The 27,384-nt window shown below is 45.8% G+C and overlaps 1 protein-coding gene across 3 annotated transcripts in view; it reads left to right on the top strand.

Moving 5' to 3' along the window:
- Positions 1-26,656, top strand: part of SHTN1 (shootin 1) — an 85,235-nt gene extending 58,579 nt beyond the window's left edge. For 2 of the 3 annotated variants that reach the window (XM_036439186.2, XM_036439187.1), the window contains 4 exons: positions 2,596-2,649; positions 7,668-7,788; positions 12,317-12,500; positions 24,886-26,656. In XM_036439186.2, the coding sequence (XP_036295079.1) occupies positions 2,596-2,649; positions 7,668-7,788; positions 12,317-12,500; positions 24,886-25,111 (585 nt within the window). In that variant the 3' untranslated portion in view covers positions 25,112-26,656. The remainder of the gene's footprint in view (positions 1-2,595; positions 2,650-7,667; positions 7,789-12,316; positions 12,501-24,885) is intronic. The other variant, XM_045582138.1, reaches the window with a different exon arrangement.
- The last annotated feature ends 728 nt before the right edge of the window (positions 26,657-27,384 follow it).

Genomic DNA, 27,384 nt, shown 5'->3' with positions numbered 1-27,384 from the left:
GGTAGCGACACTGTTCCGCACAAATTCTGCTGGGCTGTGGCAGCTGCCACTTGACCACGGGCAGGCAAGATGGCCAGGCCAGGCAAGAACGACCACGGTGCTAAAACCGGTTTGGCTCAGTGGATAGAGAGTCGGCCTGTGGACCGAAGGATCCCAGGTTCAATTCCAGTCAAGGGCATGTACCTTGGTTGCAGGCACATCCCCAGTAGGGGGTGTGCAGGAGGCAGCTGATAGATGTTTCTCTCTCATCCATGTTTCTAACTCTCTATCCCTCTCCCTTCCTCTCTGTAAAAAATCAATAAAATATATTTGACAACAACAAAAGAATGGTCACGGTGTGGGCTGTCCACAGAACGGGGGTGGAAAGAATACGCACCTCTGAGAGCAGAGGGACATGCAGTGACATGGAAGCTCCCGGCCACGGGGAGTGAGTCTGTCTTGTGCTGTTGCTCTGAAAGCCAGTTTCAAAGTCAAGGGCAGGAGGAACCACGGAGCACAGCTGTGCCAGCGCTGGTGCCTGGCGCCTGAGGACAGAGCACAGTTGTGGGAGGTGGGGCCTCCAGCGCCCCCGCCCCCAGGCTTGGCCCTCCCAGAGGGGGAACAGCACCTGCCCTACCCAACCCCCGGGGCTGTGTCCCGATCAAATGGAATTAAGTGTAAAAACACTCCAAAACTCGGGGTCCGAGCGGAACTTAGGAAAGAATACATTCTTCGGACTTACACGGCGCAGCTATTTTGGGAAGAACAAGCACAACCAAGCTATTGTTATAGAAAAAATAAAAAAGTCTGTGTTATAAAGAAGCCAGATTACTTTAGAAAGAAACAACATCGGGAGCTTCTTAAGTGATAAGTAATCCATGTCCTGTATGTACTCCTCTTCCAACAGTTACACATGGTTCAGTGTCAATTCCAAATCTGGAAGACAGCTGACCAACGATCAGCGGACGAGTGGGTTTCTCGCTGGTAATGGTGAAACTCTCTAGCTGTAGCGCTGAATGGCCTGGCCAGTCTCCTTTAGAACAGGTGGTCCCTTCCCGCCTGGGCACGTCCCAGGCGTGAGAGCATGCGGCCCTGGCTGCGAGGCTTATGCGGCTGGTGCTGGAGTGTGCCTTAGGCGAGGGCATTGGTTCGGAAGTCACAGCTTGTCACCTGCTTAAGCCTGTCCCGAGAAGACTAAGTTCTCCGCCCATCTCCCAAATTCCTGGATGGCACTGGCGGTGCCGGTATGGTGGACGTGAGTGGGTGGGAGCTTCCGCCTGGCACTGGTGGCTGGCATGATGGCATGTTTCCCAGAAGCCCTAGGCTAGGGAAGGAGATTGCCTTCGTCGAATGTGCACAAGCGCAGCTAACCCGCTCTCCTTCCTCTCTCCCTCTCTCCCTCTTCTGTGACTGTCCATTTTTAAACACTGGCATGGGGTCTTCTCCTTACTGTGTTCTGAGAGAAGGGGATTATGGGTTGCTAAGAATCACCTCCCGTGTCCTGATGAGAGGAATGAGCCTCCGCACCTCTACAGGACCGAGGGGCTGAGGGGTCCTTGCACTGTCTGGCGGGCGGGCCTTCTCTGCATCTCTCGCCTTTGGGAAGGGGGAGGTCAGAGGTCATCTTTGATCTTTTTCCTGAGGTCCTCATGCTAAATTTTCCCTCCAGTAAACGAGGGGAGGGACCCACAGAGACCGGTAGGTATGATGGGGCCGGTACATATAATACCCAGGACTTACTCAAATTGTTTGGTTCCTGGTGTAGCCGGGAGAGACCTGGGCTTGTACTAGTAATGGAGACACTGACTCAAATACAACCTTCCTCAAGTTTAACTGTCCTCCTAAGTAAGACCAAGTGGTTGGACTACACACTCTCTGAGGTCTTTTTCTGATTAAAAAAAATTTTTTTTTAAATTGATTTCAAAGAGGAAGGGAGAGGGAGAGAGAATCATCTTTCAGCTGCCTCCTGCAAGCCCCCTCCTGGGGATCGAGCCTGACCGGGAATCGAACCGTGACCTCCTGGTTCATAGGTTGACTCTCCAATATTGAATCACACCAGGCGGGCTCTTTTCCTGTTTCCCAGCCAGGGATGCTCACGCGCTCCTGGAAGCCGGGTCTTTGCTGGTGCCTGCTCCCCCGACTCCATCCCGTTGTGAAATTCACCAAACAAGGCGTGCGGGTCTCTGCCCCGGCTTTTGCCTGGAGCCCGTGGGGCTGGGAGGTGTCCCGCCCTGCCGCTTGCTTTGCGCTCTGCAGCCTTCCTGGTCCCGCTGGTGGAGAAGCTGCTGTAAAAGACACAAATCCTGTGAAATTAAGTCTTTGAAGTCCGGTGTTTACCAATTTTTTGTTTCTATGTCTGATGACAAACAAGTAACAAAATGATGTTTAGAACATGGCGGCTTAAGTCCTTTTGCTTTGAACTTTACTTCTAATTTTCTACTCAGCCGCCATCTGGAAGCACTAACCTGTCTAATATTTTTTCCTAACAGTAAGCCATGGACCTAATTTTACAAAACAGTGACTGTACGCTGCCAACACTTTGTCATGTAAACTGTTTTGTTCAGTATTTTTAGGATGAACGACTCGGTAACTTTAATTTTATTTCTTTCATTGTAGCCAGAATCTTCCAAAGGCTCTGAAAGCGCGGTGACCGAATTAAAAGGAATTCTGGTAAGAACAGATCTCGGCGTTTTACTCAGCTAATGGGAAAATGAGAGGACAGTGTTCTTGAAATCGATTTTCATGAATAATGGGTCTGATATGTTTTTATTTCCATCGGCAGTCGCCTCATTTCTTCTGATGATTTACTTGATTGTGTTATGGGCTCCTCCATTGGGTGGCTTATTAATGTATCAATACTCAGCTGTTTGTGTTCTGAAAGACCGGTCCCAAGCTCGCCAAAATCATTGTTTCTTGTTCTCGCCCTCCAATCCTTGCCTTACAGCGTGAAGATGATATGCCTGGCCAGAGGTGAGGGGGGGAGCTTGCTTATTAATAAGAGAAATATAGCAGAGTCTCTTAACTTCGGGCCGTGCAAGCAGAATTCTTGGTTTCTCCCTGTAAATCTGAGCTTCTACCCAAATATGTCAGTATCAGGGTCACGGTCTGCTTTTTTCACAGTTTAAAAAAAAAAAAATTGATGGTAAGCTGGAGAATCCAAGTCCCTTTCTTTATGCTGCTGATTTTATTTTCTAAAAGTCATTCATAACCTTTGGAGGACACGCCCAATGCCCATCGCTAGCTGTATTTCTCCTTTCCAGAGCATGTAAGCCTCTGCCAGTGGAATAAGTGAACACTGCCCTCTCCAGCGGTTGCTCTCAGAGACAAACGCCTCACTTAGGGAATGGTTCAGATGCTAACAGCCCCATTCTCAGATCCCCTTACAGTCTCAAAACCAGTCATTAGGCACAGTAAGTCAACAAACAAGGGGGCCGAGGTATGAATTAATATTCCCGTGTTTGTTGTCACTGTGCTAATTACGCATCGCATGTAGACATCCCCTAATTGTGGTAAACAAAATTGTTTTCATCAAGCACGAAACAACAGAATTAGAATGGCTTAATTGGTTAGCTTTAGTTTCAGGTGAGTGGGATTGGCACTGGAGAGAGGTGTAGTGGTGGCTAACATGCTAGTCTGCTTGTAAGAAGTATTGTGAAGTATTGCAAACCATGGATAACATATGTGGCTGGGAGCTGAGGGATTCTTGGATGAAAAAACCTTGTGATCCAGTGTTTGTTAAGGAGAACTGTGACAGTTCCTGTTTTTTTTTTTGTTGTTGTTGTTTGTTTGTTTTAAATATTTTTATTGATTGTAAAGAGAGGGGACAGGAGAGGGAGAGGGAGAGAAAGAAAGAGAAACATTGGCTGCCTCCTGCACACCCCCACTGGGAATCAAACCTGCAACCCAGACACGTGCCCTGACTGGGAATCAAACCAGTGACCCCTCAGTGCACAGGATGATGGTCAACCAACTGAGCCACACAGGGCAGGGCAATGACCATCTTTTTTTTTTTGTCTCTACATTGTAATGCTAATTCCTGTTCAAGAAACTGTCTCCCAGGCAGGGTGAGATTCTAGAGAATAGTTTTGACCATCAGTGAAAGAATCAACCATGCTGAGTGTGACTTCTAAAGGATCAGGTTTATTTGGAAAATCAGACATCCACTTGGGAGCCATATGGCATTGGCGTGCCCGGGGCATGCCACTCCCTGATCACGCCGGAGGGTGGCAGGCTTGCTGATTGGAACATTGCCCTTTAAGACTGCGGGCGCTACACAATCCCTCAATCCCGCAATCCCACTCACTATAATTTCGTGCCGCTTCAAGGAGAGAAATTCCTGAAATAAATTTTTGTGAAATAATTTACAAATTACAAAAGTTGTCAAAACACCTTTTTTTCCCCCCTCTGCAAATTGCCCCTCTCCTCCTCATCCGGGACTTAGCAGTAGGTTTCTCCCCCTCATCTGGCACTGACGTATCATCATAGCTGTTACTCTGACAATAGGATTTTTTTGCAGCAAATTGTTTTCGTTTATTTAAAAGTGAAACTCACAATGTCCTCCCCTGCTCTCCGTTGCCCAATGGCAACTCGCCGCTACCCCCATAGACGTCCCTTTGAGGGGTGATGGGTCACTTGCCACGCCTAGCCACCTGGTGTCAAGAAGCCATACAACTTCTTGTAAGAGAGAGAAAAAAGAAGACCCTATTCGAGGGGCTGTCTTCGTGCTTTTTTGCTGGAGTTCAGACTGTTAGGATGATCCCATGTAGTACCCAGCAAAGCACATGACACCCGCCTCACAGTGTGACATGTGATAAACAGGAAAAGATAGGAAAAGCCTACAGATTATACCCTGAGATAGAAAGTGACTCAGATGTGCCAGGAAACAGCCTGCTCAGGGCTGTGGTGGGACAGAGACCAGGAGTAACGTCAGTGGTGTGTTTGCTGCAGTGAACGAGACGGGCCCTGAGTGGTAAGAGGACACCCACGATGTAGAGGTGTAGCCTATTGCTCCAAGTTAGCGCCTGCACAGAAAACAAATCTCGGGCTTGGGAAACCTCACTCTAGTTTGAGTTGTCCGATTTTCGAGCTAATTTGTAAAGTCTCCTTGTTGACGGGACTCATCTTCCCCAGCCTGTTTATTCTTTGTTTTTAAAAATGGTGTGCACTGCGCAGATTAAACAAAGATATGTTCATTTCTGATAGTCACACAAGGATTCTCTTGAGTCTCCCCAGTCATTCAAAAGTCAATGTGGAAATGGCAGTTTCTGAAGTCTAAATCAAGATAAAATGAATCGAAACGTCTCTCTTTCAAGGCAGTTGCCTCCAGATCAAAGAAACTGAAATAGCATTTGAAAAGATTATCTTACAGGTCTTTCTCGAACATTTTCAGTTTTTCAGAATATCCCCAAAATTGTTGAATAGTTAATTTTTCCACCTGATGATTAGATTACTTGGTATTGGAAACATTTCACCAACATGGGGCACTAAGGTAGGTCCAGGATCCAAGAGGTTCAGAGTAGAGACAGAGAACTGATTTGAAAATTAGAAGAGTCAGGGTCAAGGCCTCGCCCTATCACTGCCTTGTCTTGGGATCTGGCCCAAACCCCGAGGCTCTCTCCTCTGTCAAGTGAAGGAATTGTGTGGACTGCATGGCTCCCAAGTTAATTTCTGTTCTCACCATCTATGATTATAGTGCAAATGGATAATTAAGATAATCTTTGTACTTTATTAGCTGAGCTCCTTTATCATTTCAGTTGAGAGTCATGCAGAAACCTTTCTGTCTCCCATAATTGCCTCCGTATCTAAAATGTACTTACGTATTAGCTGAACCAACGCTATCAGTCATCGAGGGGAGGGAAAGTGTGGGATTCAAGGATTCAAACTTGAAAATGGGTCCCTTCAGTATCAGGTGAAGAGAGGGTCACTCATCATAGTCAGGAATTTGGGGTAAATAATGCTGTCTTCTAAATGAAACATAGAGAACATTGTGCAAGATAAATTCTTCAATAAAAGGTAGCCATTAACTCCCGCCATTAGGAAAATCACACAGAATGTCCTTGACTTTCAAACAGCATGGTTTTATGAGTTGTCTTAATAATAATGGCCATTCCGTTAAGTAATATCTGCTTACATACAATACAGCTGGTACGTTTTGTAAAATTACAAACACAAGTGAGTTGGAAATGGTTTTCCTAGTACATGTTTAAAAATTTGTCAAAATGGGCTTTCGTTCTGATTTCCTTACCTCCTCAGTGTTTACCCTACCTTACGATAAGTAGATTCAGATCTTGTTAAGTAAAGCAAATAATTTGTAAGTTATAAACTGAGCTGTTACCGTGTTACATGGAATGTGGTGTTCCTTTGACTGTGCTTTATGAATATTTGCAATCAATGGGAAGCAGAAAGATGTAGTTTGGGGTGGGGTGGGGGGAACAGTCGATTTATGCTTGGCTAACAGGGGGGCCTTATCTCAGTGCTCCACACATCAGTTGGTTAGGCATCTGCCTGCAGAAGCACGCAACCTCCTGATCTTGTTTGCCAAGGTCCTTCCGACCACGGGCTGCTCTTCTGTAACTGTGTGCTTCCTACACAAAACAGCATCATAGCCCGTGTCAGAAGAGATTTGTAATTGCCTGGTTTTACAAACTTTTTTTTTTATAGGCTAAAGAGTTACCATGTTTAGCGAGTAGAATTCTTAGGATCCTCAGGAAGTTATTAGCGGGGGACAAAGAGCAAGCCCGCGGGGAGCTCAGACGTGAAGAAGGCCGGCCTGGTGGTTAGCCTCGGTGGACAAAAGCTGCCCTCTGACTTGGGCACAAGGTCAGGCGAGTTGCGCCAAACTTGAGGTTCTGGTTTGCTCTGATCAAACCATCAGTTAGTGTCCTGCCCCAACACTTGACGGGGAATGGAGGTGGAAAGCCTTAGTCCTCCCTCCATAACACACTTACCGGAGCAGCCAGGGCAGGGGACCCCTGCCTGAGCTGTTCTCTGTCGTCTTGACGGTCACTACTGCTTTCAGCAGGAGCACAGCTCGACGGCATCTCTTGTTTCCTCCAGAAAACAGACTCTTACCACTCAGGTCCCGTCTCTGGGCCTGAAGGCCACCCGGGCACTGCCTCCTCTGTTAGGATTCTGGAGTCACGATGCCTCCACAGTGAAGCCACGGCGCAGCCCGTCTGTGGGTCAGGCCATTGGAGAGCATTGCGTGCAGTCAAGGTCATTCTCTGAAGAACCAGCCACATGTTTTTTTAGGGCCACCAGGGTTTTGGTTCTGTAGCGTGTGGCTGCCGTATCAAGATATGCTTCTCAGGTGAGTTCGTTATGTCCATCCTCTTCTCCACGCAACAGACGGACACACCTCAGCATCTTAGCCATCGCTGTGCAGGTACCTCCTGCCACGGAATCTCGTGTAGTTAGTTCATCAAGGGGTGTTTTGTCCCCTTCTTTTGATATGAGAGCTAACATCTTACATCCTCAGGAGCGTCGTCTTAAATGATGCAACACTATGTGTTGTTGAAGATATGCCCATGAAAATATAAATGTATGTAAAGTTCATTTTATTTTCTAATTCCATTCAAATTCTGGTAATGTTTTGGTGGTTTTATTTTTATATTCTTTTGTATGTTGTATTAAGCTTTTATTAACCTTTTTGTTGTTGTTTTTGTTTGTTTGTTTGTTTTTCACTTTAGGGGACACTTAACAAATCCACTAGTTCCAGAAGCTTAAAATTCTTTGACACTGAGAGCAGTGAGAGTGAGTTAGAGAGGATTCTGCGTCGCAGGAAGGTGACGGCAGAAGCAGAGAGCAGTAGTAAGCTGGTTTCATTTCTCCACAGCTCCTCCTCTCTGCAGCGTCTTCCTTTCAGTTCCCTTCTGACGTGAAATTATCTTCTTAAAATTATTATTACATATTTTTACAGATCCCTCTATTATTAAATATTTTTAATGTGAGTGAGAAGTATTGGCTGGTGAAAGGCACTTCTGGATCCCTCATAAGAATGCTTATATTATTTATATTTATTGGCATGTTACTTATGTAGTTGTAGGTGTTGGGTCTGATCAAATAATTGAATTGATACCCCCTTCCCTAAGAACTAAACTGTAGGCCACTTCACAGCCAACATTGCCTTCAGCGTGACCACAATGTACAGTAGCTGCTTCAAAGTCCACACACCATTCCGGGTTTCGACACCAAATGTTAGGGTCACCTTAGGAGGAATGCATGAGGCCAAAAGGGGTGAAGAATTATAAACGTATTGTTCCATCTGCTAGCAGCAGGGCTGAGACCAGGATGGTATCAGCTCCGAGGAATGGGAGTCAGAGATTTTAAAGGACTGTAGGTGGGTTTTCTCTGGGCGGGGAATTCTCTGGGCGGGTCTGGATCCTGGGAAGGTCTGGAGGGGAAGGATAATGGTCTTAGCAAGTAGAATGTGGTCTAAGCGAAAGGGAATGTTGGTTGTAAAGTGGTCTAAAGGTCAGTTCCTAGGGGAGGGCGTATCGTATCGATTCAATTATTTGATCAGACCTAACAGTAGGTAATCAGGCTTTTATAGATCTGGTTTACTTACTGCATGATGACCTTGTGCAAAGACATTCAGAATGGGCTTTGGCAACAGTGTAGCATTGAGTATAGGCTCTGGAACCAAGACAGTGTGAGTTCAAATCCTAGCTCTGCCATTTACTAGCTGCTTGCTCTTACCCAAATTACCCAATCTCTCTGGGCCTCAGTTTCTTCATCTATAAAATAAGATGAATAAAAGCACTATCTCATAGGATTATTCTAAGGATCAAGGCAGTCAGTATATGAAAAGTGCTTCACCACTGTGCCTAGCAGAGTCAGCTCACAATAATCAGTAATCATAGTAGTAATTACACATCAGTTATAATTGTAGAGAAATTGTCTTTGTTCTTCACAGCCATTTAGTTTAGTGTTTCTTGTGAGCCAAGTGATGAGAAATTCTAGCTCTGTCACCAACGATGACCATCTGAGCAAGTCTTGAGTTCGCAATTTGCATTTGTGTCATGCTACCCGTGTATTGGACATCAAAATCTGTTCCCTAACTAACTTGGTATATCTTTATTTTTTTATTTTATTTTATTTTATTTTTACATTTTTTAGTTTTTTTAAATTGTGATAAAATACACAAAACATAAAATATCATCTTAACCATTTTAAATGTACAGTTCAGTAGTGTTAACTGTATTCACATTGTTGTACAACCAATATCCAGAACTTTTTTGTTGTTGTTGTTAATCCTCACGCAAGGATATTTTTCCATTGATTTTTAGTGAGAAGGAGAGGGAGAGACAGAGAAACAGTGATGCGAGAGAGACACAGCAATTGGTTGTCCCCTGTGATGTGTCTTTGTTTTTATTTTTTTCTGTCAATTGATCGTGGGAATTAGCAGAAACCTTTATGAGTTTTTTTTTTTTTTTTTTTTTTTCCTTGAGGCCACGAGGCTGGCTTTGAAAAGCTAAAGTAAAATTAATCAGCAACTCGAGCTAATAGTCTGAATCATTTATACTTAGTCCTGTGAACTCCCGTTAGCTTAGCCGGATATAACAGATTAATTTGCATTTCCTTCAAGTTTAAGTTGCTGGGCTATAAGGATTTGGGTTTTTGATAAGCAGGCTCTGGTTCTCACCTAGGGACTTTCTCAAACAATTGAGTAAATTGGTTTCTTAAACTGGAAGCAGCATACTACCATACTAGCCAAACCATTACTATAAAAAGATGAAGCCTTTGTTTCCTCATTAAAAAAAAAAAAATCAGTTTTTTTGTTTGGTCTGGAAATTTTGCTGTTACCCCCATTATCCGGCCCCCACAAGCAGCCACCTCTCAGAAAAGTTAAAGGCTGCCATAAGAGATTTTTTTTTTTTTTCCTCCTTAAGATTGGTTTACAAGCATGTAGCAGCCTCCGTATGAATCATTCATTTTGTGGTTTAATCCGAGCTGTGACTTTTCCAGTATTTCATCCTCAGAGCACTCGGGTAGCCACCTTGATTGGTGGGACTTTTCGGATGACATTTTCGCGCTCTGCCATTTACGTTTTATATTTTGCCACTGACCTTGTTGGTCCTCCAGAAATGTTCCTCACCTCACTCATGAAGTTGGTCGAACATGAAGCACTCAGTGCTTCAGAGTTAGTTTTTCAGTGGGAGGCGCCAGGAAGTATTTTCATTTTAGTCACTTTGGAAATTTGAATATTTGAAAATTTGGAGGAAAGTAGGAACATGTTTTATAGGCATGGTGAGACTCTTTTTTAATTGGTTATTTCCCATATACAACAAATATTCAGTGTGTAATTTGAGGAAAGGTAGGATAAGATATATACACATACTGAGGGGAGTGACTTGTAATTTAGCAGAAATTTTCTTTTGAACTCCCTAGTAGTCAAAGGGGAAGAGGGGAGAAGAGGAAAGAAACAAGCATACAAACTCTATAATCTAGTAAAATACCTTTTTTTAAAAAGATGGTACAGATGTTATCCTAGCATCAAACTGGAAGAAGTATTTAGCCTGTAAATCTTTTAATAAAGACCATGAAATGACAAGGGAAAATTCCCGAACAGAGAGGAGAGGAGTGGGTTAGTAAGCTACATCAGCCCAGATGCATGGTGGGAGCAAGTTACAGAGGATGAGTTTGATAGGTGTGTGCCTCAGGTACACTTAATCTCCGGGATTTTTTCCCTCCACGCACAGAAGCTAAAGGAGAGCTAAATGTGAGGTCACACAGCGGAGAAAGGAGTCATCACAAGAGAAGCAGAGGTCGCCTGAGGTTTGCAGAACTTGGATCCCAAGGGCCAGTGAAGCACCTTTTTCTTTAGAAATTGTCTTTGAAAAAATAAAAAGATTTTTTAAATTGATTTCAGAGAAAAGAAGAGAGAGATAAAAACATCGAGTAGAGAGAAACATTGACCAACTGCCTCCTGCACACCCCCTACTGGGGATGGAGCCCACAACCCGGGCATGTGCCTGGACCAGGAATCAAACTGTGACCCCCTGATTCATAGGTCGATCCATGCTCAACCACCTAGCCATGCTGGCTGGGCCTAGGATTTTTCTTTTGACCCTTATATTGAGGTACTCCCTTGTCTTACCTAGACTTACGACCCAACCAACTGATATTTCAAAGGGCAATGAGTGCCTCTTGGGAAACACTGGGCAGCTTAAACACGATGTGGTGATAATAATAATAATCTTACACATTAAGCATTTGTCTTTATTCCTTTTAGTAGGAAAAATAAGAGCTCCGGCTCAGCTCACCCACTCTCCCTCCTTTTTAATTGGCTTCAGCCGCAGAACAAGCTGTAGGCATTGGGGCATTCAGAAACAGATCTTGCTTTCCAACAAGGACAGATTGTTTAAAGCTATCGGTGCTGCAGCCAACAATTATCCAAGAGCAAACTAGAGCCGCTCAGAAGCCATTCTCGAATCCAGCTTCATGTTTGTATTTTCAAGAACTTTCTGGATCTTCCTGCCCTCCCCTCTTTGCTCCCACATCCCCATGCAACATGGGGCTTAAGACAGGAGGGAGGGAAAGGCCTTTTTAACCAGAATATTCAGTATCTCCAATATCTTTGTTTTCAAAGGATTTCTTTTGCAGTTTCAAGAAAGAAAAGAAAAAAAAAATACTAGAATCTTGCTTTGAAAAGAAACTGCCTAGGACAGTATCTTTCGAACTAAAGACAGGAAATAAGTCATGATGGAGCATAGCTTCGGTGCCCAGAATGTTTAGGTTGATATGCCAAAAATTTCCATAGCAAGCCCCGTGAGAGTGTCTTCTCTCCTGTTCCAGAGAGCAGAAAAGCCTAAAAGCTAACCAGCCAAGCTCTTTGCCCCTTAATTTTTATAATCCCGTGTGTGTACAGGAACAGGAAATAAGTCCGCTTACTTCTCACTCACATTAAAATGAAGATGTTCATAAAAGCTGTTGGATGCTCAGGATGCCTTCCGTGGGCCTCTGAGAAAGATCCTTCTGACATCGGTCTGCTTTGTGTTCAACACGCAGAGCTGAGTTTGGGGAAGAATTAACTCTTGAGAGGCCACATAGTTCAAGGAGGGCTGCCAGAAAGCCATCCTCTGAGGAGGAAAGAGTTTCCACATGTTGAGTATTTTTAAGGACTCCGGTCAGGGAGGGAGCCATGGCCTGGGGTTCTGTGGTTTCTTAAAGGCCTGTGCCCCGTTGCCCGGGAAACCATTTTTTGCCAGCTCTGGAAACCTTACCCACACATGGCCTTTTCCCTTCCTGAGGGCTTTGCAGCTAATCTGTTTTCGGTGCCGTATTCATCACCATCGCACAGAATGATTAAACTGGGGGTATATGTTTGGTTTTTAAGGTCCAACCAGGATATTAGCCACCTCAGAGTCCAAATCCATGCCCGTGTTGGGTTCTGCATCCCGTGTAGCAAACACGGCCTTGGCCAAGAACACTCCGGAGGCAGAATTCAACAGCCCAGCACCTGAGCCAGGTGACGGGCCGTGTAAATTGGAAGGAGGCGTGAGTCCCAAGGTTACGTTTCAGTAAGTAATGCTGCCGCTCTTTACTACCTCACGTGCAGGTAACTACGTCTGTGATAACTAACTCGTGTGCTGCTTTGCTTCCTTACTCTCTAGAGAGCCAGTACCTACTCTACTTCCGCTTTTGATGAGCCCATGGGCTCCTAGCGTAGAGGTCTTATTATTCTTATCCAGAGCAGACACGTGTGAAGAGAATCCCTGCCCCTACACTGGTTTGCTCATCAGGCTCCTCCCAGAGGGGTGAGTGGGGTGATCCGTTATTCAGCATCCAAAGACATGGAGGCATTCTTTCAGGGTTGGATGCCTCCATCATCCCTCTTCACGGTTCACGAGGAGCTGAAGAAGATGCTAGATCTTGCAGAAGAACTTGGTCTTCCAACCTCCTTTGAAGCCTCATTTTCTGGTCCTCCCGTAAAGATGTGCTTTCCTGTTTCTCTACCCCGAGGATGACAACATACCCCGTCAACAGTTATCTGTACGGAGTTGCTTGACAGGGACCCTCCCTCGTCGAGTTTAGCCTGCCCTGGGCTGTGTTTCCGGCAGACCTGGTGGATCCATCGGTTTGTTTTGAAACAGCGGTAGACTCTTTTCTGAAATCAGTCTAGGTTTGCTTTCCTTCTCAGGATGTCAGGGGGTCTGTCACCTGAAGAAAAGGAAGAGGTGAGAGAAATCAGATCAGCCGATTGTAATTATAATCGCGGTTCATTAAACCTCCGATTTCCTGCTCCGTTGGGAGAGAAAAGAGCTCCTTTTTTGTGCCTCTACCTGTCTTAGTTTAAAAGGTGAAGAAGCCTGGACAAATGAACTTGAAATTCAATTTAGGTCTCTTTTTTTGCCAATTGGCATTTTCTTCCATTCTTGCATTTCTCATTGGTATTATTAACCTTCCCCACCCCAGCCCCCCGCCAGCTTCTCTTTTGGAATGAATGGCCTTCTTTGCTGATTTACGGTTTTATCTAATTTCATTGTGTTGCGGAGTACATTTTCTCCTGCAGCCCTGCATTGCCTTTCTTTTGACTGCAGTCATTTGAACGGCTCTAAGAAAGATGATCTATATGCATTCTTCATCTTTTCCTGTTAAATTCGTTTAACACCTAATTTGACATCAGCACTCCGGCTACATTTGAACCAGTATGCAGACACAAAAGCAATTTGGCTGAGACAAGTTCATTTCTGAGAAATGCTTCAGAGTGTGTGTGTATGTGGGGGTGTGTGTGTATAGATTTTTTTTTTCCCTTTACCATTTTACACAGATAATCTTAATCAGAAAAGACTTCGACTCCTTCTTCCTTTTGTCTGCCTTTTATTCTCCCAAAGTAAGTGGAAATTACATTCTCAAGAAAGGAAATGAAATAATTGCAGGCCCAAGGTCTGCGAAAACGTGTCGAATTGACAGTGAAAAGGATCCGCATGTTGACAGACACAGTTGTTAGATGCCATAAAGGCCTGTGTGACGCTCAATTTATTTCTCATCTAGCTTGTTCAATGGCTGCTCGAGAGACACATTTCAATTTAATTTATGTACTTAAAGCGCTAATACAAACCCTCGGGGCTGCTGTATTAACTTTTAAACTTCGCACCCGAACGCTTGATTATTCCGTTCTTGAGGTCCTTTAGCTGAAATGCGAATGCCATGTATTTCTATAGAAGAAAGTCATTTAGCCCAGAAGAGCTCCTTTCTGAAAAATCGGCTTCCGTACAATTAGACTCTCCAAAGGAATCCAAGTATTTTGTGTGTGTGTGTGGCAATCATTCCCTTCCCGGATGGGCATGCTTCATTCATGCTTAAACCCCAGCTCTGTCATGAGGACCAGAACGTGGACTTAATGTAGTTACAGATCAGCTTGACAAGTGAACATTCGCATGATTGGTCAGGACTCCTGGAAACTAGTCTCACTGCCAGGAAGGAGAAAGGTTCTTCGCAGGACTCTTCCTGGCGTCCTGTGACTTGCTAGCTTCACTCTGTTATGCAAACCACAAGGTAGAGGCCGTCTTACCTCATATCAGAGACCTGAATTGTCAAAGCACTTTGAAGCTGGAACAGCAGTCAGAAGTGCGATGTTTCCCTGGCTTTTCAAGACCAGCTTTGCACTCCGGTAATTGCATCTTTTTGTTGGCCTGTGGAGTGGCACTGTCGGCTCTTGACAGGGAATCAAGGTCAAGGGAGGAGATTGATGACAGTAGCCTGGAGCACTCACACACACACCAGTCCCTTGCACTTGCTCCCTCCCCTCTTGCCTCCACTTTGGCCTCTCTGGCCAGGCATCTACCCCTGCCCTTTGCTTTTGCTGCCCACTCTGCCCAGAGCGCCCTTTCCTCAGCAGTTTTGTGACCTACTATCTCAGCTTCATCATTTCTTCGCTCAGTGTCACCTTTTCAATGAGGCCTACCCTGACCAGCCTACTTAAAATAACTTATCTTCCTCTAAACTTTGATTCCTTCTTTACCTGCTCCATTTTCTCACAATAGTTATCTTCTAATCTACTCTGAGCTTTATATATTATATTTAATGCTTATTTTCTCTCTTCCCCTGCTCGAACGGAAGCTATATGAGGGTAGGAAATTTTTTGTCTGTTTTGTTCTCAGGTGTATCTCAAACACCTGGAAAAATTCCTGCCTTGTGGTAGGCTCTCAGGAGATACTATTAGTATCAACAAAATAGTAGAGTTTCGATTAAAGTACTCAATTAACTAGCAGTCCCCCATTATTCAACACTTACACATATTCATAAGCCAAATATTAGAGATTTTTATTGTTTGGTTGGCTTACCTGGTCTTTTAAACATATTTTAAGTGCCCAGGAGTCATTTACCTCCAGCTCAGTCTTGCATAACTTCTGCATCTTTGCACTTACACAAGATAAAGTTATCAGTGACCATCAGTTATAGAAGATTCAGGTATGCTCACTTGATTAGCCTCGAGTAGACAAAGTTTCTAATCTAAGAAAGGTTGTAAAGTAAGAGTAGAACCAAAGATATTTTCTGCATAAGAACTTCACTTAACCAGAAAATTAAATAACATCAGCTATTCCTTAAAACTTTTTTATTTTAATAAATTCTTATTTGTGTATTCCAAATAATTGAATAATTCCTGCCTGGTAAATTGTAGAGCTAGAGATACGTGTAGTATATGGATCTATTTCCTATGTACTTGTGAGAAGGCAAGTCATACTTAATTGCAAGGATTAAAATTAACATTTTTATCACCTAAGCAAGGTGTTTTATTGTTGTGTCCACTTTCTGCTGTACCTTTTTGAGATAGCTCCATCTTTATATATATTGTTTTCAGAGAGAAAGTGAAAGGGAGGGAGAGAGAAACATCTGTAATGAGAGAGAATCACCGATTGGCTGCTTCCTGCATGGCCCCTCAATCTTCCTGCATGTGCCCTTGGCTAGAATTGAGCCCAGGACCCTTAAGTCCATAGGCAAATGCTCTATCCACTGAACCAAACCAGCTGGACAAGATAGCTCCATCTTTGATCCAGTTTGAGCTTAGTGTCATGGGTCATCATGCTTTGGGACATCTCTGTTATAACAGAAGTAGGACAAAAGGCTTTCAGGATGGAGAGAGAGCAGATTGTAGCAGAGCTTTGCATCACAATCAGGCAGAGATCCAAGAATATCTTGTATTCTTGCCACCTTGCTTTTTCATCTCAACATCTAGATGTGGCCCTACTGGTCCATACTGAGCTTCATTCATCCATGTTCTCTTTCTCTACTGATGATATTCAGGAAGGTGACTATCCTCCTGATAGTAACAACTAAATAAGCGGCCATCCTCAAAGATGGCTTTTCATTTCATCTAGTTACAGCACCTCCATAAGACTTTGCTCCAAAGGCGAGAATCCGTTTGAAAGTGAACTCGGGTTGCATTGTACTTAGTGTGATTTGAGTGATTCCATAAATGTGTTCTCAGCACTTGGTCATTCTCGAAGATGCTTTTCAGCCACGATTGCCAGAGACTCTTCTAGTTAATGCTTCTCTAGTTCATCATGCTGCTCTTCCATCCCAGATCTCCCCAAAACTCTAATCTCTATCAAGCTCTTTTCAATTTCCTTTTTAACCACCAGAGAGGCAGCCACCTCGCCTGTTTTGTTTGGGAAGTCAAAGCAGGTCACATAGTGCCATGGAAGAATTTAAGAAACAAAAACCCATGTAGCAATTACACGAATTCAGTAAAAAAAAAATTTATTTCCAATGAAACCATTTTAATTTGCATTTAATTTCTAGCTCTGGTATCTCTAAATACATGTGACATTTGGCCCCACACAGATTTGTTTTTGTAACAGTTCATCTTTTTTGAGCCATTAATTGAACACCAAGGGTCGATGATAAAAGATAAATTTTAGATGTCGCTTGGTTAGTGTGCTAGTCATACATTTCTGTGAAGGAAAACACGGAATTGCCTTTCAAAGGGTTTTGAATTAAAAGTAAGATTGGTTAGATCGTTGTTTAACCTCTAACTGATCTCTTCAGTTTTGTTGCATTATCTCCAGGGTGAAGTAATGTAGAAAAATGAAATTGAGAAGCCCTGTTTTGTTAGGTTTTTTTTGGATCCGAGCCTTTGAAATATGTCAGCAAAGAGCAATTGAGACGCCTAACTTACCTTTAGGGAAACTTAGCTTAAAGTCTTCTCTCAAATAGTGGTCTCCGCTAGGAATTAATTTAGTTGGCCATGCAACTGTTCCTTAAGGGAAATTTGGTTCAGTAAATGGAAACTAGAAGGGTTCTTTTAGCCCCTGAGGCGGAAAGGGCGCGTTTTCTTTCCTTCCTCCCACCCCCACCAGTCCCTCATCTCTGCCCTTCTTCTCTTCTCCCCTGTGCCTGTGGGTGCGGGTGGGTGTGCTGAGCGTGGTGTGGGGGGAGAATGGAGGGCCCCTCCCCTGTGCTTAACAGACATTTGTTTTCTGAGAAGAGACTACTCACTGGCCGAATGGACAGCATGGAAGTTACTGCTGCATCTGATGCTCTTACACAATTAAAGGATTTTGTCTGCTCTCGGCTGTAATCTCAGTACCGCCCGATTGTGGCCAGACGCTGCCGGAAACAGCCCCGCATGGCAACACTCGGCCACAAAGCTGCTCCCCGTGCGCCTGCCCACGGGCCATTAACTTTTAACAACAAAATTAGCAGACAACTGGATGTTCTGGAAGCCAAGATCCCCTCACTTACTCCTTTCTTCCTTTCTCCTCCCCTCGAGGAGGTACCCTGCGGACTGGCCAGAAGGTCCGCTGGGCAGTTTTGTCTCACACGTGTTCTGAGAGGCTGTACAGACAGCAGCTCCTTCCCCTCATGTTCACATTCTGCTGAGTAAATCTCACAACGACCGTTAACAGTGCTGCCGGGTGATTCTCGGTTCTCCCAGAGAATTAATTGCCGTCTAGCATTTGCCTCCGGTTGCTGCAAATACCTGTGGTGCTAAAGGACTTAGCATAAAATACATCACTTCTGCCTAGAGAACCTTCTGGAGCTCTGTGTGTTTTTTAAAAACATCTTTCAGTGGCCTCTGTAGTGTTTGGGTTTCCTTTTTTCTGTGTATAGCTGGGTGTTTAATTTCTTCAAATAGAAGCAGCTGGCAAAAGCGTCAATGCCATTTCATACGTAAGGACAAATTGGCCTCTCTTCTCAAACCTGCCAGGCACAGCTCATCTGAAACCTGGCTTTGCCACACGACTCTATGAAAAGAGGCACACAGGATCCTTTGTGACTTCCCATCTTCAAAGAGAACTTAAAGTATATGATTCAGTACATTTAAAAGGAATCTTCACAAATTTAAAAATATAGTTCTGAAAAATCTAGGATTGAAATGGCCAGTGCTTAGGCGCAAGGCCCCTCTCTTGAGGGGCCAGTATTATATGTGGTAATTTTGTGGAAGACGTTAAGTCTCTTAAAATATTGTTTAAATAACGTTCCCTTTTAATAGTCACGGTCACTTCACATGGTGCAAAATTACAAAAAGCTTTGAAGATAGCCCCCCGAAATGTGTGAGACATTTCAGAACGTTGGACCTAAACTTAATCTTAGTTCCTGCTTTGTCAAGGTTGGTTTTGGCGAGAACCATCCAGTTTCCCGTGCCGCCGTGGGCCAGTGTATCTGGGGACGTGTACGTACCCACAGTCCACCTTCCACTAGAGCCGTGGTCGCATGGCTCGCGAGCCACATGCGGCTCTTTGGCCCCTGGAGTGAGGCTCTTCCACACAATACCACGGCCTGGGCGAGTCTATGTTGAAGAAGTGGCGTTAGAAGAGGTTTAAGTTTAAAAAATTTGGCTCTCCAAAGAGATTTCAGTCGTCGTGCTGTTGCTATTTGGCTCTGTTGACTAAGGAGTCTGCCGAATGCTGCACTGGAGGAGTTAGGAACTGGGGCTATTCTTCATGGCATGCCCCGGCCTGCAAGGCCGCCTGATGGAGACGCCTGCACCAAAGGGCAACACCAAAGCCAGGAGGCAGCACCCGGATCCCACCCTCTGGAGCCTGATGCCCAGGCACACGTGGGTGCCTTTTAGAAAGCAGCCCGTTTCTCAGCTGCAGGTGGCACGGATGGGATGTTAGGGGTGGGGGGGATGGGGAAGGAGGATGAAGGGGCACTTGCTGATAAAAGGGAAGACCTGACTCCAAACCACACCTCTACCAGAAGAATCGGAACAATCTGGAAGGGTCCTGCCACAGCTGAACTTCACGAAGGACTCGACTCTCCTGAGCGAGGAAAAGGCAGCATTCTAATTTTTCAAAAGCACATCATTGTTTGCATTCAATGAAATTCCTTTCAGAATCAACTTTCCACGTCCCAATTATGTTCAACAAAATTCTAGCTAACATTTCGGCCTGCAATTCCAATTAACTAATGCCCCAAAGAGCCCTAATCGGCGCGGTTCGGAGCTCAATTGAGCGCAATCAAAGCTCATGAAATGAAGGGGGAAATGCTTATTTCATGCAAATGCTATATATCGCTCGGGCTTAATTTTACTGATAATATAAAGGTGGGACATTTTGAGCATTACAGTGAATGAAACTTTTAAAGCGGCGGCGAGAGTTATTTTATAAAAAGCTCCCCCTGAAAAGCTGATTGCCAAAACAGTCTAAAAAATGGTTTGCGGCATAAATGCCAAGTTCATTTCTATTTCACTTCGGAGGTAACTATCTTTCAAATCGCAACAGCTGGACTATTTAACACAATCTGGTGAATCAGAGGCTAGTTCTTCCCCAGGCTCCCAGTGGGACGTCTGCATTAGCCGGTGGCAGCCGTCCAACAAATGACGCACAGCCGGACGGTCTGAACTCCGTTTCATTTACGAGGAAAAACGGATAAAGCCGCAATCATATTTACCACCTTCAAGGACAGAGAAACGGCCAGATTTTAAATCTGTCTTTATAAAGTAGTTCCCTGGGGAAACTCCAGAGAGGACGTCAGTTTCCTAAGTCCCCGTTGGGTAAAAATAAGAAGTCTGACTTCCCCCCATCCCTACCCCTTCCCACATGACAACGATGGTGAAGGGCTGTGACATGACTCTCGGGCCTTCCAGGCACCTGCTTTTCTGGAGATTTTAATACACTTGTCCTCAATTTCCCCAAATAGACTTTTAAAAAATATATATATATTTTGTTGATTTCTTGCAGAGAAGAAGAAAGAGGGAGAGTTGGAAATATCGATGAGAGAGAAACATCGATCAGCTGCCTCCTGCACACTGCTTCCTGGGGATGTGCCTGCAACCAAGGTACATGCCCTTGACCGGAATCGAACCTGGGACCCTTGAGTCTGCAGGCCGACACTCTATCCCAGTGGTTCTCAACCTGTAAATATCTACAGTGTACACAGGTTGACAGCCGCTAGCAGGGCCACCTAAGACCATCAGAAAACAGATATTTACATTACAATTCATTAACAGTAGCAAAATTACAGCTATGAAGTAGCAACGAAAATAATTTTATGGTTGAGGGTCACCGCCACATGAGGAACTGTATTAAAAGGTTGTGGCATTAGAAAGGTTGAGAACCACAGGTCTATCCACTGAGCCAAACCGGTTAGGGCTCCCCAAATAGACTTTTAAACATAAAATGACACTTCCTATATATTACTACCAATTCTAATACTTCTAACTGTCACGCAGGTGGAATGGAGACCGTTTCTTTTAGCTTGGTGTACTTTTTAAAACCCCATTTCAGCTCCGAGAACAAATTAGTTCGGCCCATCCGGGTCAGCTTCCATGTGAGGGGAAAAGAGCTGCAATTTTAAATGATGAAAAGTAAGTGTTAGACGAGAGAACGCTGCCACGCTTGGAAGTCCAGCATCAGCTCTGGGCGGGCATCTGCCCTCCCGCCGAACAGGCAGACCTTGCAGGTGACAGCGGCTGGCACAGGCTGTGTCCACACTGAGCAGTGTTTGCAGTTGTGCCTGGCATCTGGCTCTGTAGGGTGGCATAGACTGGTGTATTGTCTCCTAGGTTTTGTTTTGCTTTTTGTCTTGAAATAGCCCTTGAGCAAATGATCTAAAATGACCCGTGAAAATACCTATTGGAGGGGATCGTAAATGACTTACTGGCATGTTGTGGTGAGGAGAAGAAGAAGAAGGAGAAGGAGAAGAAGAAGAAAAGGCAAGAAATCAAGATTCCACAATTTCAGTCCCGTTGTCTGCCGTTAACAAGTGGACAGATCCCTTTACTGCCTTCTTTGGGGGTCTTCATTTGACAAGGAAAAAGGGATCCCATGCTTTTAGTCTTGCTTCCTCTCACCTGTGATAGACATTCAAGTTGTCTTGGTGATCTTCCGGGATACAGGAGGTCTCCCATACCTTTCGTGAGGACTGACTTTTAATTCCTCATGTGTGGTCATCGCCCTGAGCCAGGGAATGAAAGTAGGAAAGTGGAACAGAATAATAACAGCATCTTGCGGTTCCTGCTGGATGGTTGCTTTGGAGGGCCTGGGATTGTCACCTGGGGGAGCAGCTCCAGTTCAGCCTTTTGAAAGCCGCCAGGATAGTTGCCTGGAACACGAGCCTCGGTTCTGGGAACCATCACTGACCGGGTTCTCTCGCGCTTCCGGTGGGGATGGGGCTGGAGTGTAGCCTAGGGGGAAGGGCCCTCGTTGCCAAAGGAGCCCTGGGCAGCTCCCCAGGGGAACCAGGCATGGACCCCATGGCAAACGAGGAGGAACCACGAGTCGCACCCCCACATATAATACAAAACCCACATGGACAGCTTGAAGGGATGGACGTTACGTTTACGTATCTGAAAGATGCCGCTGCAAACAGGGTTGCAGGAAGACACCCGTAAGCAGGCCAGAGAGCCTGCGGTGTCATTCTTCCCCTAGGAGGGGTGCCTTGGGGAACCCGTGTGGTGCCGGGAGAAGCAGGAGCCTGGAGACAGAGCCTCTGATTCTCACTCTGGCTCTGCGGCCGCTCAGCTTCATGATGTTAGAGCAGGCGCTTCCCCTCTGCAAACGTCATTTTCCCCATCTGTCCAAGGGCAGATGGGACTCGGTGACCCCCATAGTCCTCGCTAGTATTAACGCGTTGGGATTCCAGGCAGTGCCCATTAACCTGGAGAACCTTGTCCCTCTGACTCTCGGTGCGTAGATTCAGCGAAATCGCCCACTATGCCTAGTCCAGGGCTAATCAACAAGGGAGTCCTCACCCTGCAGCCTTCAGGTGGTTGAATGACAGATTACTCTGCAGTTGAGAAGCCTCCTTCAAGGGAGAGGACCAAGTCTGCGGACCGAGACAATTTCAGGACGCTTCAGCCTGACCATGCAGGTCTCCGAGTTTTCAGTTCCATCGACATCCGTTTGTTGCTGCTGCTAAGCACTGGGGGCACTTCCTGGAAGGGTTCGGCCTCCAGCCGATGAAGAAGGCTCTTTCAGGACGCGTTCACCGCCCCTTCACCCGCAGGCACACCTGGGCCTGAGGCCCTCCATACTCGTGCTGCATAAGTGGTCAAGGTCAGTATGGATTGTTGCTCACTGGAATGAGATGGACACCCCCGTGCATGCCCAGAGCCGGCTGCCTGGCTTCCCTGCAGTGAGCTCAAACCCAGTACGGTGGCGCCAGCCTGGTGACATGAGCTGCCGGCTGTGTGGCTCTGTAGCAACTTAGCGAGGCTGGAACTTGGTTTCCCAGAATGCCCTTGCCCTTCTGCTTGTAGGTCAGCGAGGCCACGAGAGAAACTTGCATGAGATGTGCCAAGGTGACACGGGAGTCTTGCTTTTAGCGCTCTGACGGTCCACGCTGTTCCAGTCCACGCATGTTGTCATCTCGCTGGCATGTGACGGCAGCTGGGCCAGGTGCATGTGCGTTTCCCTGAGGAAGGGCCCGGCTTCTCCTGCAGGTGGTCTGCATCATGAGGACTAGAGATCGTGAGAGCCACAGGCCGTGCTGTCTTCAGTCTCTTGCTCTTTGCGTCCATCTCTCTTTTCAGTGGCCAGAACTGCTGACTTCCTGCCCAGCATCTGATGTAGAGGCAGCACACTGAAATAGACCACTGCCGGAGGTCTATCCCCTGCAATAAATCCCTCCTATCATCATTGTGGCTGTGCTTCTCTGGCCACATCCCAATAGATACAAGTCTTACAGGTGTTAGCTGGGCTCAGAGGGCTCAGAGAAAGTCAAACCGGTACCATTGCGGAAACTCTGTCCCATTCTGGTTCCCAAAGGATAGTAGCAGACATCTTGGAAAGTGGATCCTGGGCCGAGGTCGGTGAGCAGTGTCTTGGTGTTTCTAATGGCAAGGGCATTGCCAAATGGAGGCAAAAATAAAGGAGCTGGTCCTCATGGTAGCCTAGCTTTTCTCTCCTGACCCTCCTTTCTTTTACCACCTCAAAGGAAGACAGAGTTCCGCAGGAGTCACTTACTCATGATGAGCGTGTCACACAGTATAACCGGATAGCCAGATGGAGTGGTTTTCAAGATCTGGATAAATCTCATAACACTGGCCAGACAGTGATAAAACCGTGGTCATTGGGTTGAGGATTCTTGGACTGGTGGCTGGATCCTGCAAACTGTTTTCTCTCAGTAACTGATCATTTGTTCTGTTGTTTCGGTGTGAGAGAGACCTGCAGACCTCCTCACACCGAAGCCTTGGTGTCTGCCCATTCATTCTTTGTGAGCCTTTCCCACGCGGGCAATGGGCATTGTCTCATTCGCTTATCCCACAGAGGGGTCTGCGCCAGGTGCTAGCAGGGGTACACCTGTGAACAAAGCTGGAGAGTTCCTGTTTCGGGGATGCTTACGTGGTATTTGAAGAGACAGACATTAAACAACAAATCGCACAGTATTTGATTATAACTGCAGTAAGCCAATGGGAGGCATTATTGAGTAGTAATAGCGTATCTAACCGGCAGATCCAACCTGCTCCAGGAATCAGAAATAGTAGAAATGGACTCCAGGCAAGGGGCTGGTGGAAGAGTGGGCAGAGCCTGGCCAATAGGTAGGGCAGCCATGTCCTGCTCTGCAGAGGTGGGCAGGCGCATGCTGCCTCATGGTTAACATCCTGGCGTTTGCCAAGAAGACCAGATGAGTCTGAATAGCCCCTGCCCTGCCGACTACACGCCCCTCAACCATCAGGTACTAACCAGGTCAGCTGCCCAGGACCTTCAAGCAGTGGCTGCTGACCATGACTTCTCGAAGGAGGAGGTGCCGACACCCTAATTGCCTGACACGTGGCAAAAGCGTATCAGGACACCCCTTCCCACGGGGAAGTGTCACCCATCAGCTTGAGAAGCCTCGTTTCTTGTGTCGGAAGAGAAGAGGAGCGCCTCTGGAAGAGAAACTGAACTGCATGTGCCATCCAAGAAGAGGTTTCTCAAACATGGTTCTCCTTTTTCGAAAAGGTTATGGGTACAGCATCAGAGCGTGCTCCCCGGCTTCTCCCACCTGCCCTACTTCCTCCCCTCGCCCCCATTTCTGAGCAGAGCTCTCCTGGTGTCTCAGCGGCCCCTCAGCCATGGGGAGATGTGCTTCCCAACTCCACGCAGTCTCCCCAGAGCTAATCTGCAGCCAGATGTGCCAGGGACACAGGCAGGGGGGTAACTGGCTCGTTGAAGGCGGGCAGGAGGCTGGCTCAGGCAGTGGGGTGCCTGCACACGCCCCTGAGCTCTGTACTTCCTGAGAAGAGCCTGCAATTAAGCAGGTAGGTGCCTTGGCTTTTTAACACCTCCGCTGTTAATTGCTCTGGCTCCCCCACCCCCCTTTCTGGCTTTGTGCTCCTAAATCTGCACCCTAATAGCTTCGTTTTTTTGTAAATGGCTGGCACCTCCAAGACCACTATGAGCATGTTGCTTAGACTTAGAATGTCTTGGGGTTTTTTTGTCTGTTTGTTCATCTGAATTTAGGAGTAGAAAAGATAACGTCTTTTTCTCTGCGCTTTTAACTTTTGTTGTTGTTTAACTCTTCATCCCCTAGGCCTCCCAGTGACGGCGGATGGAGGAGGCAGTACCGTGGCCGTGAAAAGCCAGCCGAGCCAGTTGTAGTGTTAGATCCTCTTTCCACACATGAACCCCAAACCAAAGACCAGGGTGCCGAACAAGATCCAACTCCACGCGAGAATGATGACAACGGCGAAACTAAACCAGAATGCAAAGAAGACAGCGCTGAGAAAGCGAGAGACACGGACAGCTCCAGCTGCTGATCCCTTGAGCCAGAAGGTGACATGCATAGAAGTCCGTTTTGACAAGCACATGTTTAGTTCTAGAGACATTCTGTTCTTGTCCCTGGATCCAGAAAACAAAAACAAAAAACAGGTTCTTCTATGATGTCACTTTTGTAAGTAGTTCGCCTGTCAATATGCTAGTAAGTAAGCGGTTTAGCAAAATGCACATTCTCTGTAGTTTTTTATATTCATAGGGATAAGGTTTTTTGTGTTTTTTTCCCCCCCTCCTAATTACTATATGAAATGTGACTTCTTTGAGAAGGTTACAGAAAATGCAGATGTTTCTATCCTTTTCGTGAATGTACATACCACTATTCAAAGGTGACGCTGGAAGTTTGTAGGGCTGCGGATAATTGGGTAAACAGAACCGAACAATGTAAGGTGATTTCAAAAGCCCTCCAATGAGCTGCTCTTTCGGATCCAGTCCTCTTTGATGGAGAGTCCGCAGTAGCATGAGAATTGTTAGGCACTGTGGCATCCAGGTCACTTGCTAGGATGTACTGAGATAAACTTAAAATTCAGGAGCTGGTGTCCAACCGGTGGCCCCGGAATCAGTGTTAATTATGCAGCTGTTATGTATGGGATGAAAATACATGCTGACGATTGAGTCCAAAACCTCCAAAGGTCTTTGGTGGGAATGCGCTGGTGGCCTGAATGTAGAATCGAGGTACAGCCCAATCCTAGAATGTAACAGAGTCTTAACATGGTAAACCTGCTCTGTGCTGTGAGTTCACTATGTTTCCTCATGTACTCATGGGGCACTGGTACCATATTTCATCTTACGTACAGGGAAGAGATGTGACAGGCAGACAATTTCCTTTACTGCTGTTCTGCATTACACAGGTTTGTTGTTTTTTGTTGTTGTTTTTGTAAGAAATTAAGTGGTAGTTAGTCTCTACAAACACAATGTTTCGGTCTACCGCAGCGAATAAATAGAAACGTAATCAGGGATTAAAAAAACACACGTATGCAGCCTTTCAGAGCTGATTGTTTCAAAATTGGTGTTTATTTAAAATAAGTGGCCATGTACTTGAATGCATTTTTTTTTGACGACAGTGATTCAGTAACGGTAATTTTGCTATTAAAGGAAGTGAAAGGTTTCGTTTTGTTAGCCGAGCTCAGCATGTAGCTGTCAGGTGTTGTTCACCTAAGGGCAGGAGAAAACGATAGGAATAATTGCAGTAGTTGTATTGTACTTGATTTTTGCACGTGTGCTAAGCCTAGGCCTGGAGAGGTAGGCAGGCGGGGACGCGACCTTCCTCGGTTTGGGCACAATGACCTTCCAGTAGGTTCGTTATGCTTGACCGTCTCCGTGTTCTTCCAGGGACGGCTTTTACGGTTCCTTAGCAGTTCACTCCGGGAAATGGAAGTGTGATGTTGTCCCCTGTAATAATGCTCTCTCACTGGATGCCGCTGCTGTGTGCTGTGCTCACTAACTGCATCCGGGCACCTAACCGAGTTCTGTTCTGCTGTGATGTGAGCTCTCCTCACCCCCCTTATTAAAAAGCACCCACGGGTTCCCACGCAAGACCATTTGTGGTTATTGACATGTTTGGTTCAGCTCCCCAAGTCAAACATTCTTTAAAGAGGAAATGACGGAAGCATCGATAACGTCCGTGATTTTTAATAACCCACAACGTGGGGTATCCTGAGGACTGGATTCCCTGTTGCTTCATGCTGTCCTCCCTCCCGTGTCTGTGCTCAGCCCACTGGGGTGTGCCATCCACACTTAGGACCAGGAGGATGTGTGCTCCATTCCCTGGTCCATCACACACATGACAAAACGGCGAGGTCACAGAAGCAGCCTCGCTTCCAGGGTCGGAAGTGACTATGAGGTGAGCTGCATTAGGCTAGGCGGCTGGCAGTAACTGTTTTGACTCTTCTTGCCTTTTCTTTTGTTTCCATCCTCACCCAAGGATATTTTTCCATTGATTTTCAGAGAGAGAGAAACACATAGATTGGCTGCCTCCTGCATGCGCCCCGAACTAAGCTGGGGAGGGAGGATGGCCGTCCCTTATCATCACTGACCCTGGGAGGGTCACCGTGCAGTCCCCACTTAAGGGCTGGATGGAAGTTTCTTCCATGCACTGACCTTTCCCAACCCCTCTGTCATTTCTTAAAATGGGATATGACTAGTTTCTTTCATCTCTCTTACAGTTGGTATCTTACAGGTGATGTATATGCTTTGTATCTGTTATCTATTACATAATAAATGTAGACACAGAGAGAAAATAGAAGGAGTGCTTATCGCA

The sequence above is a fragment of the Pipistrellus kuhlii genome, unplaced genomic scaffold (genome assembly GCF_014108245.1).
Source record: "Pipistrellus kuhlii isolate mPipKuh1 unplaced genomic scaffold, mPipKuh1.p scaffold_m20_p_15, whole genome shotgun sequence".
In the NCBI taxonomy this organism is placed as follows: Eukaryota; Metazoa; Chordata; class Mammalia; order Chiroptera; family Vespertilionidae; genus Pipistrellus; species Pipistrellus kuhlii.
The sequence above is the reverse complement of the archived record's forward strand: the minus strand, read 5'-3'. Positions and strand labels throughout refer to the sequence as shown.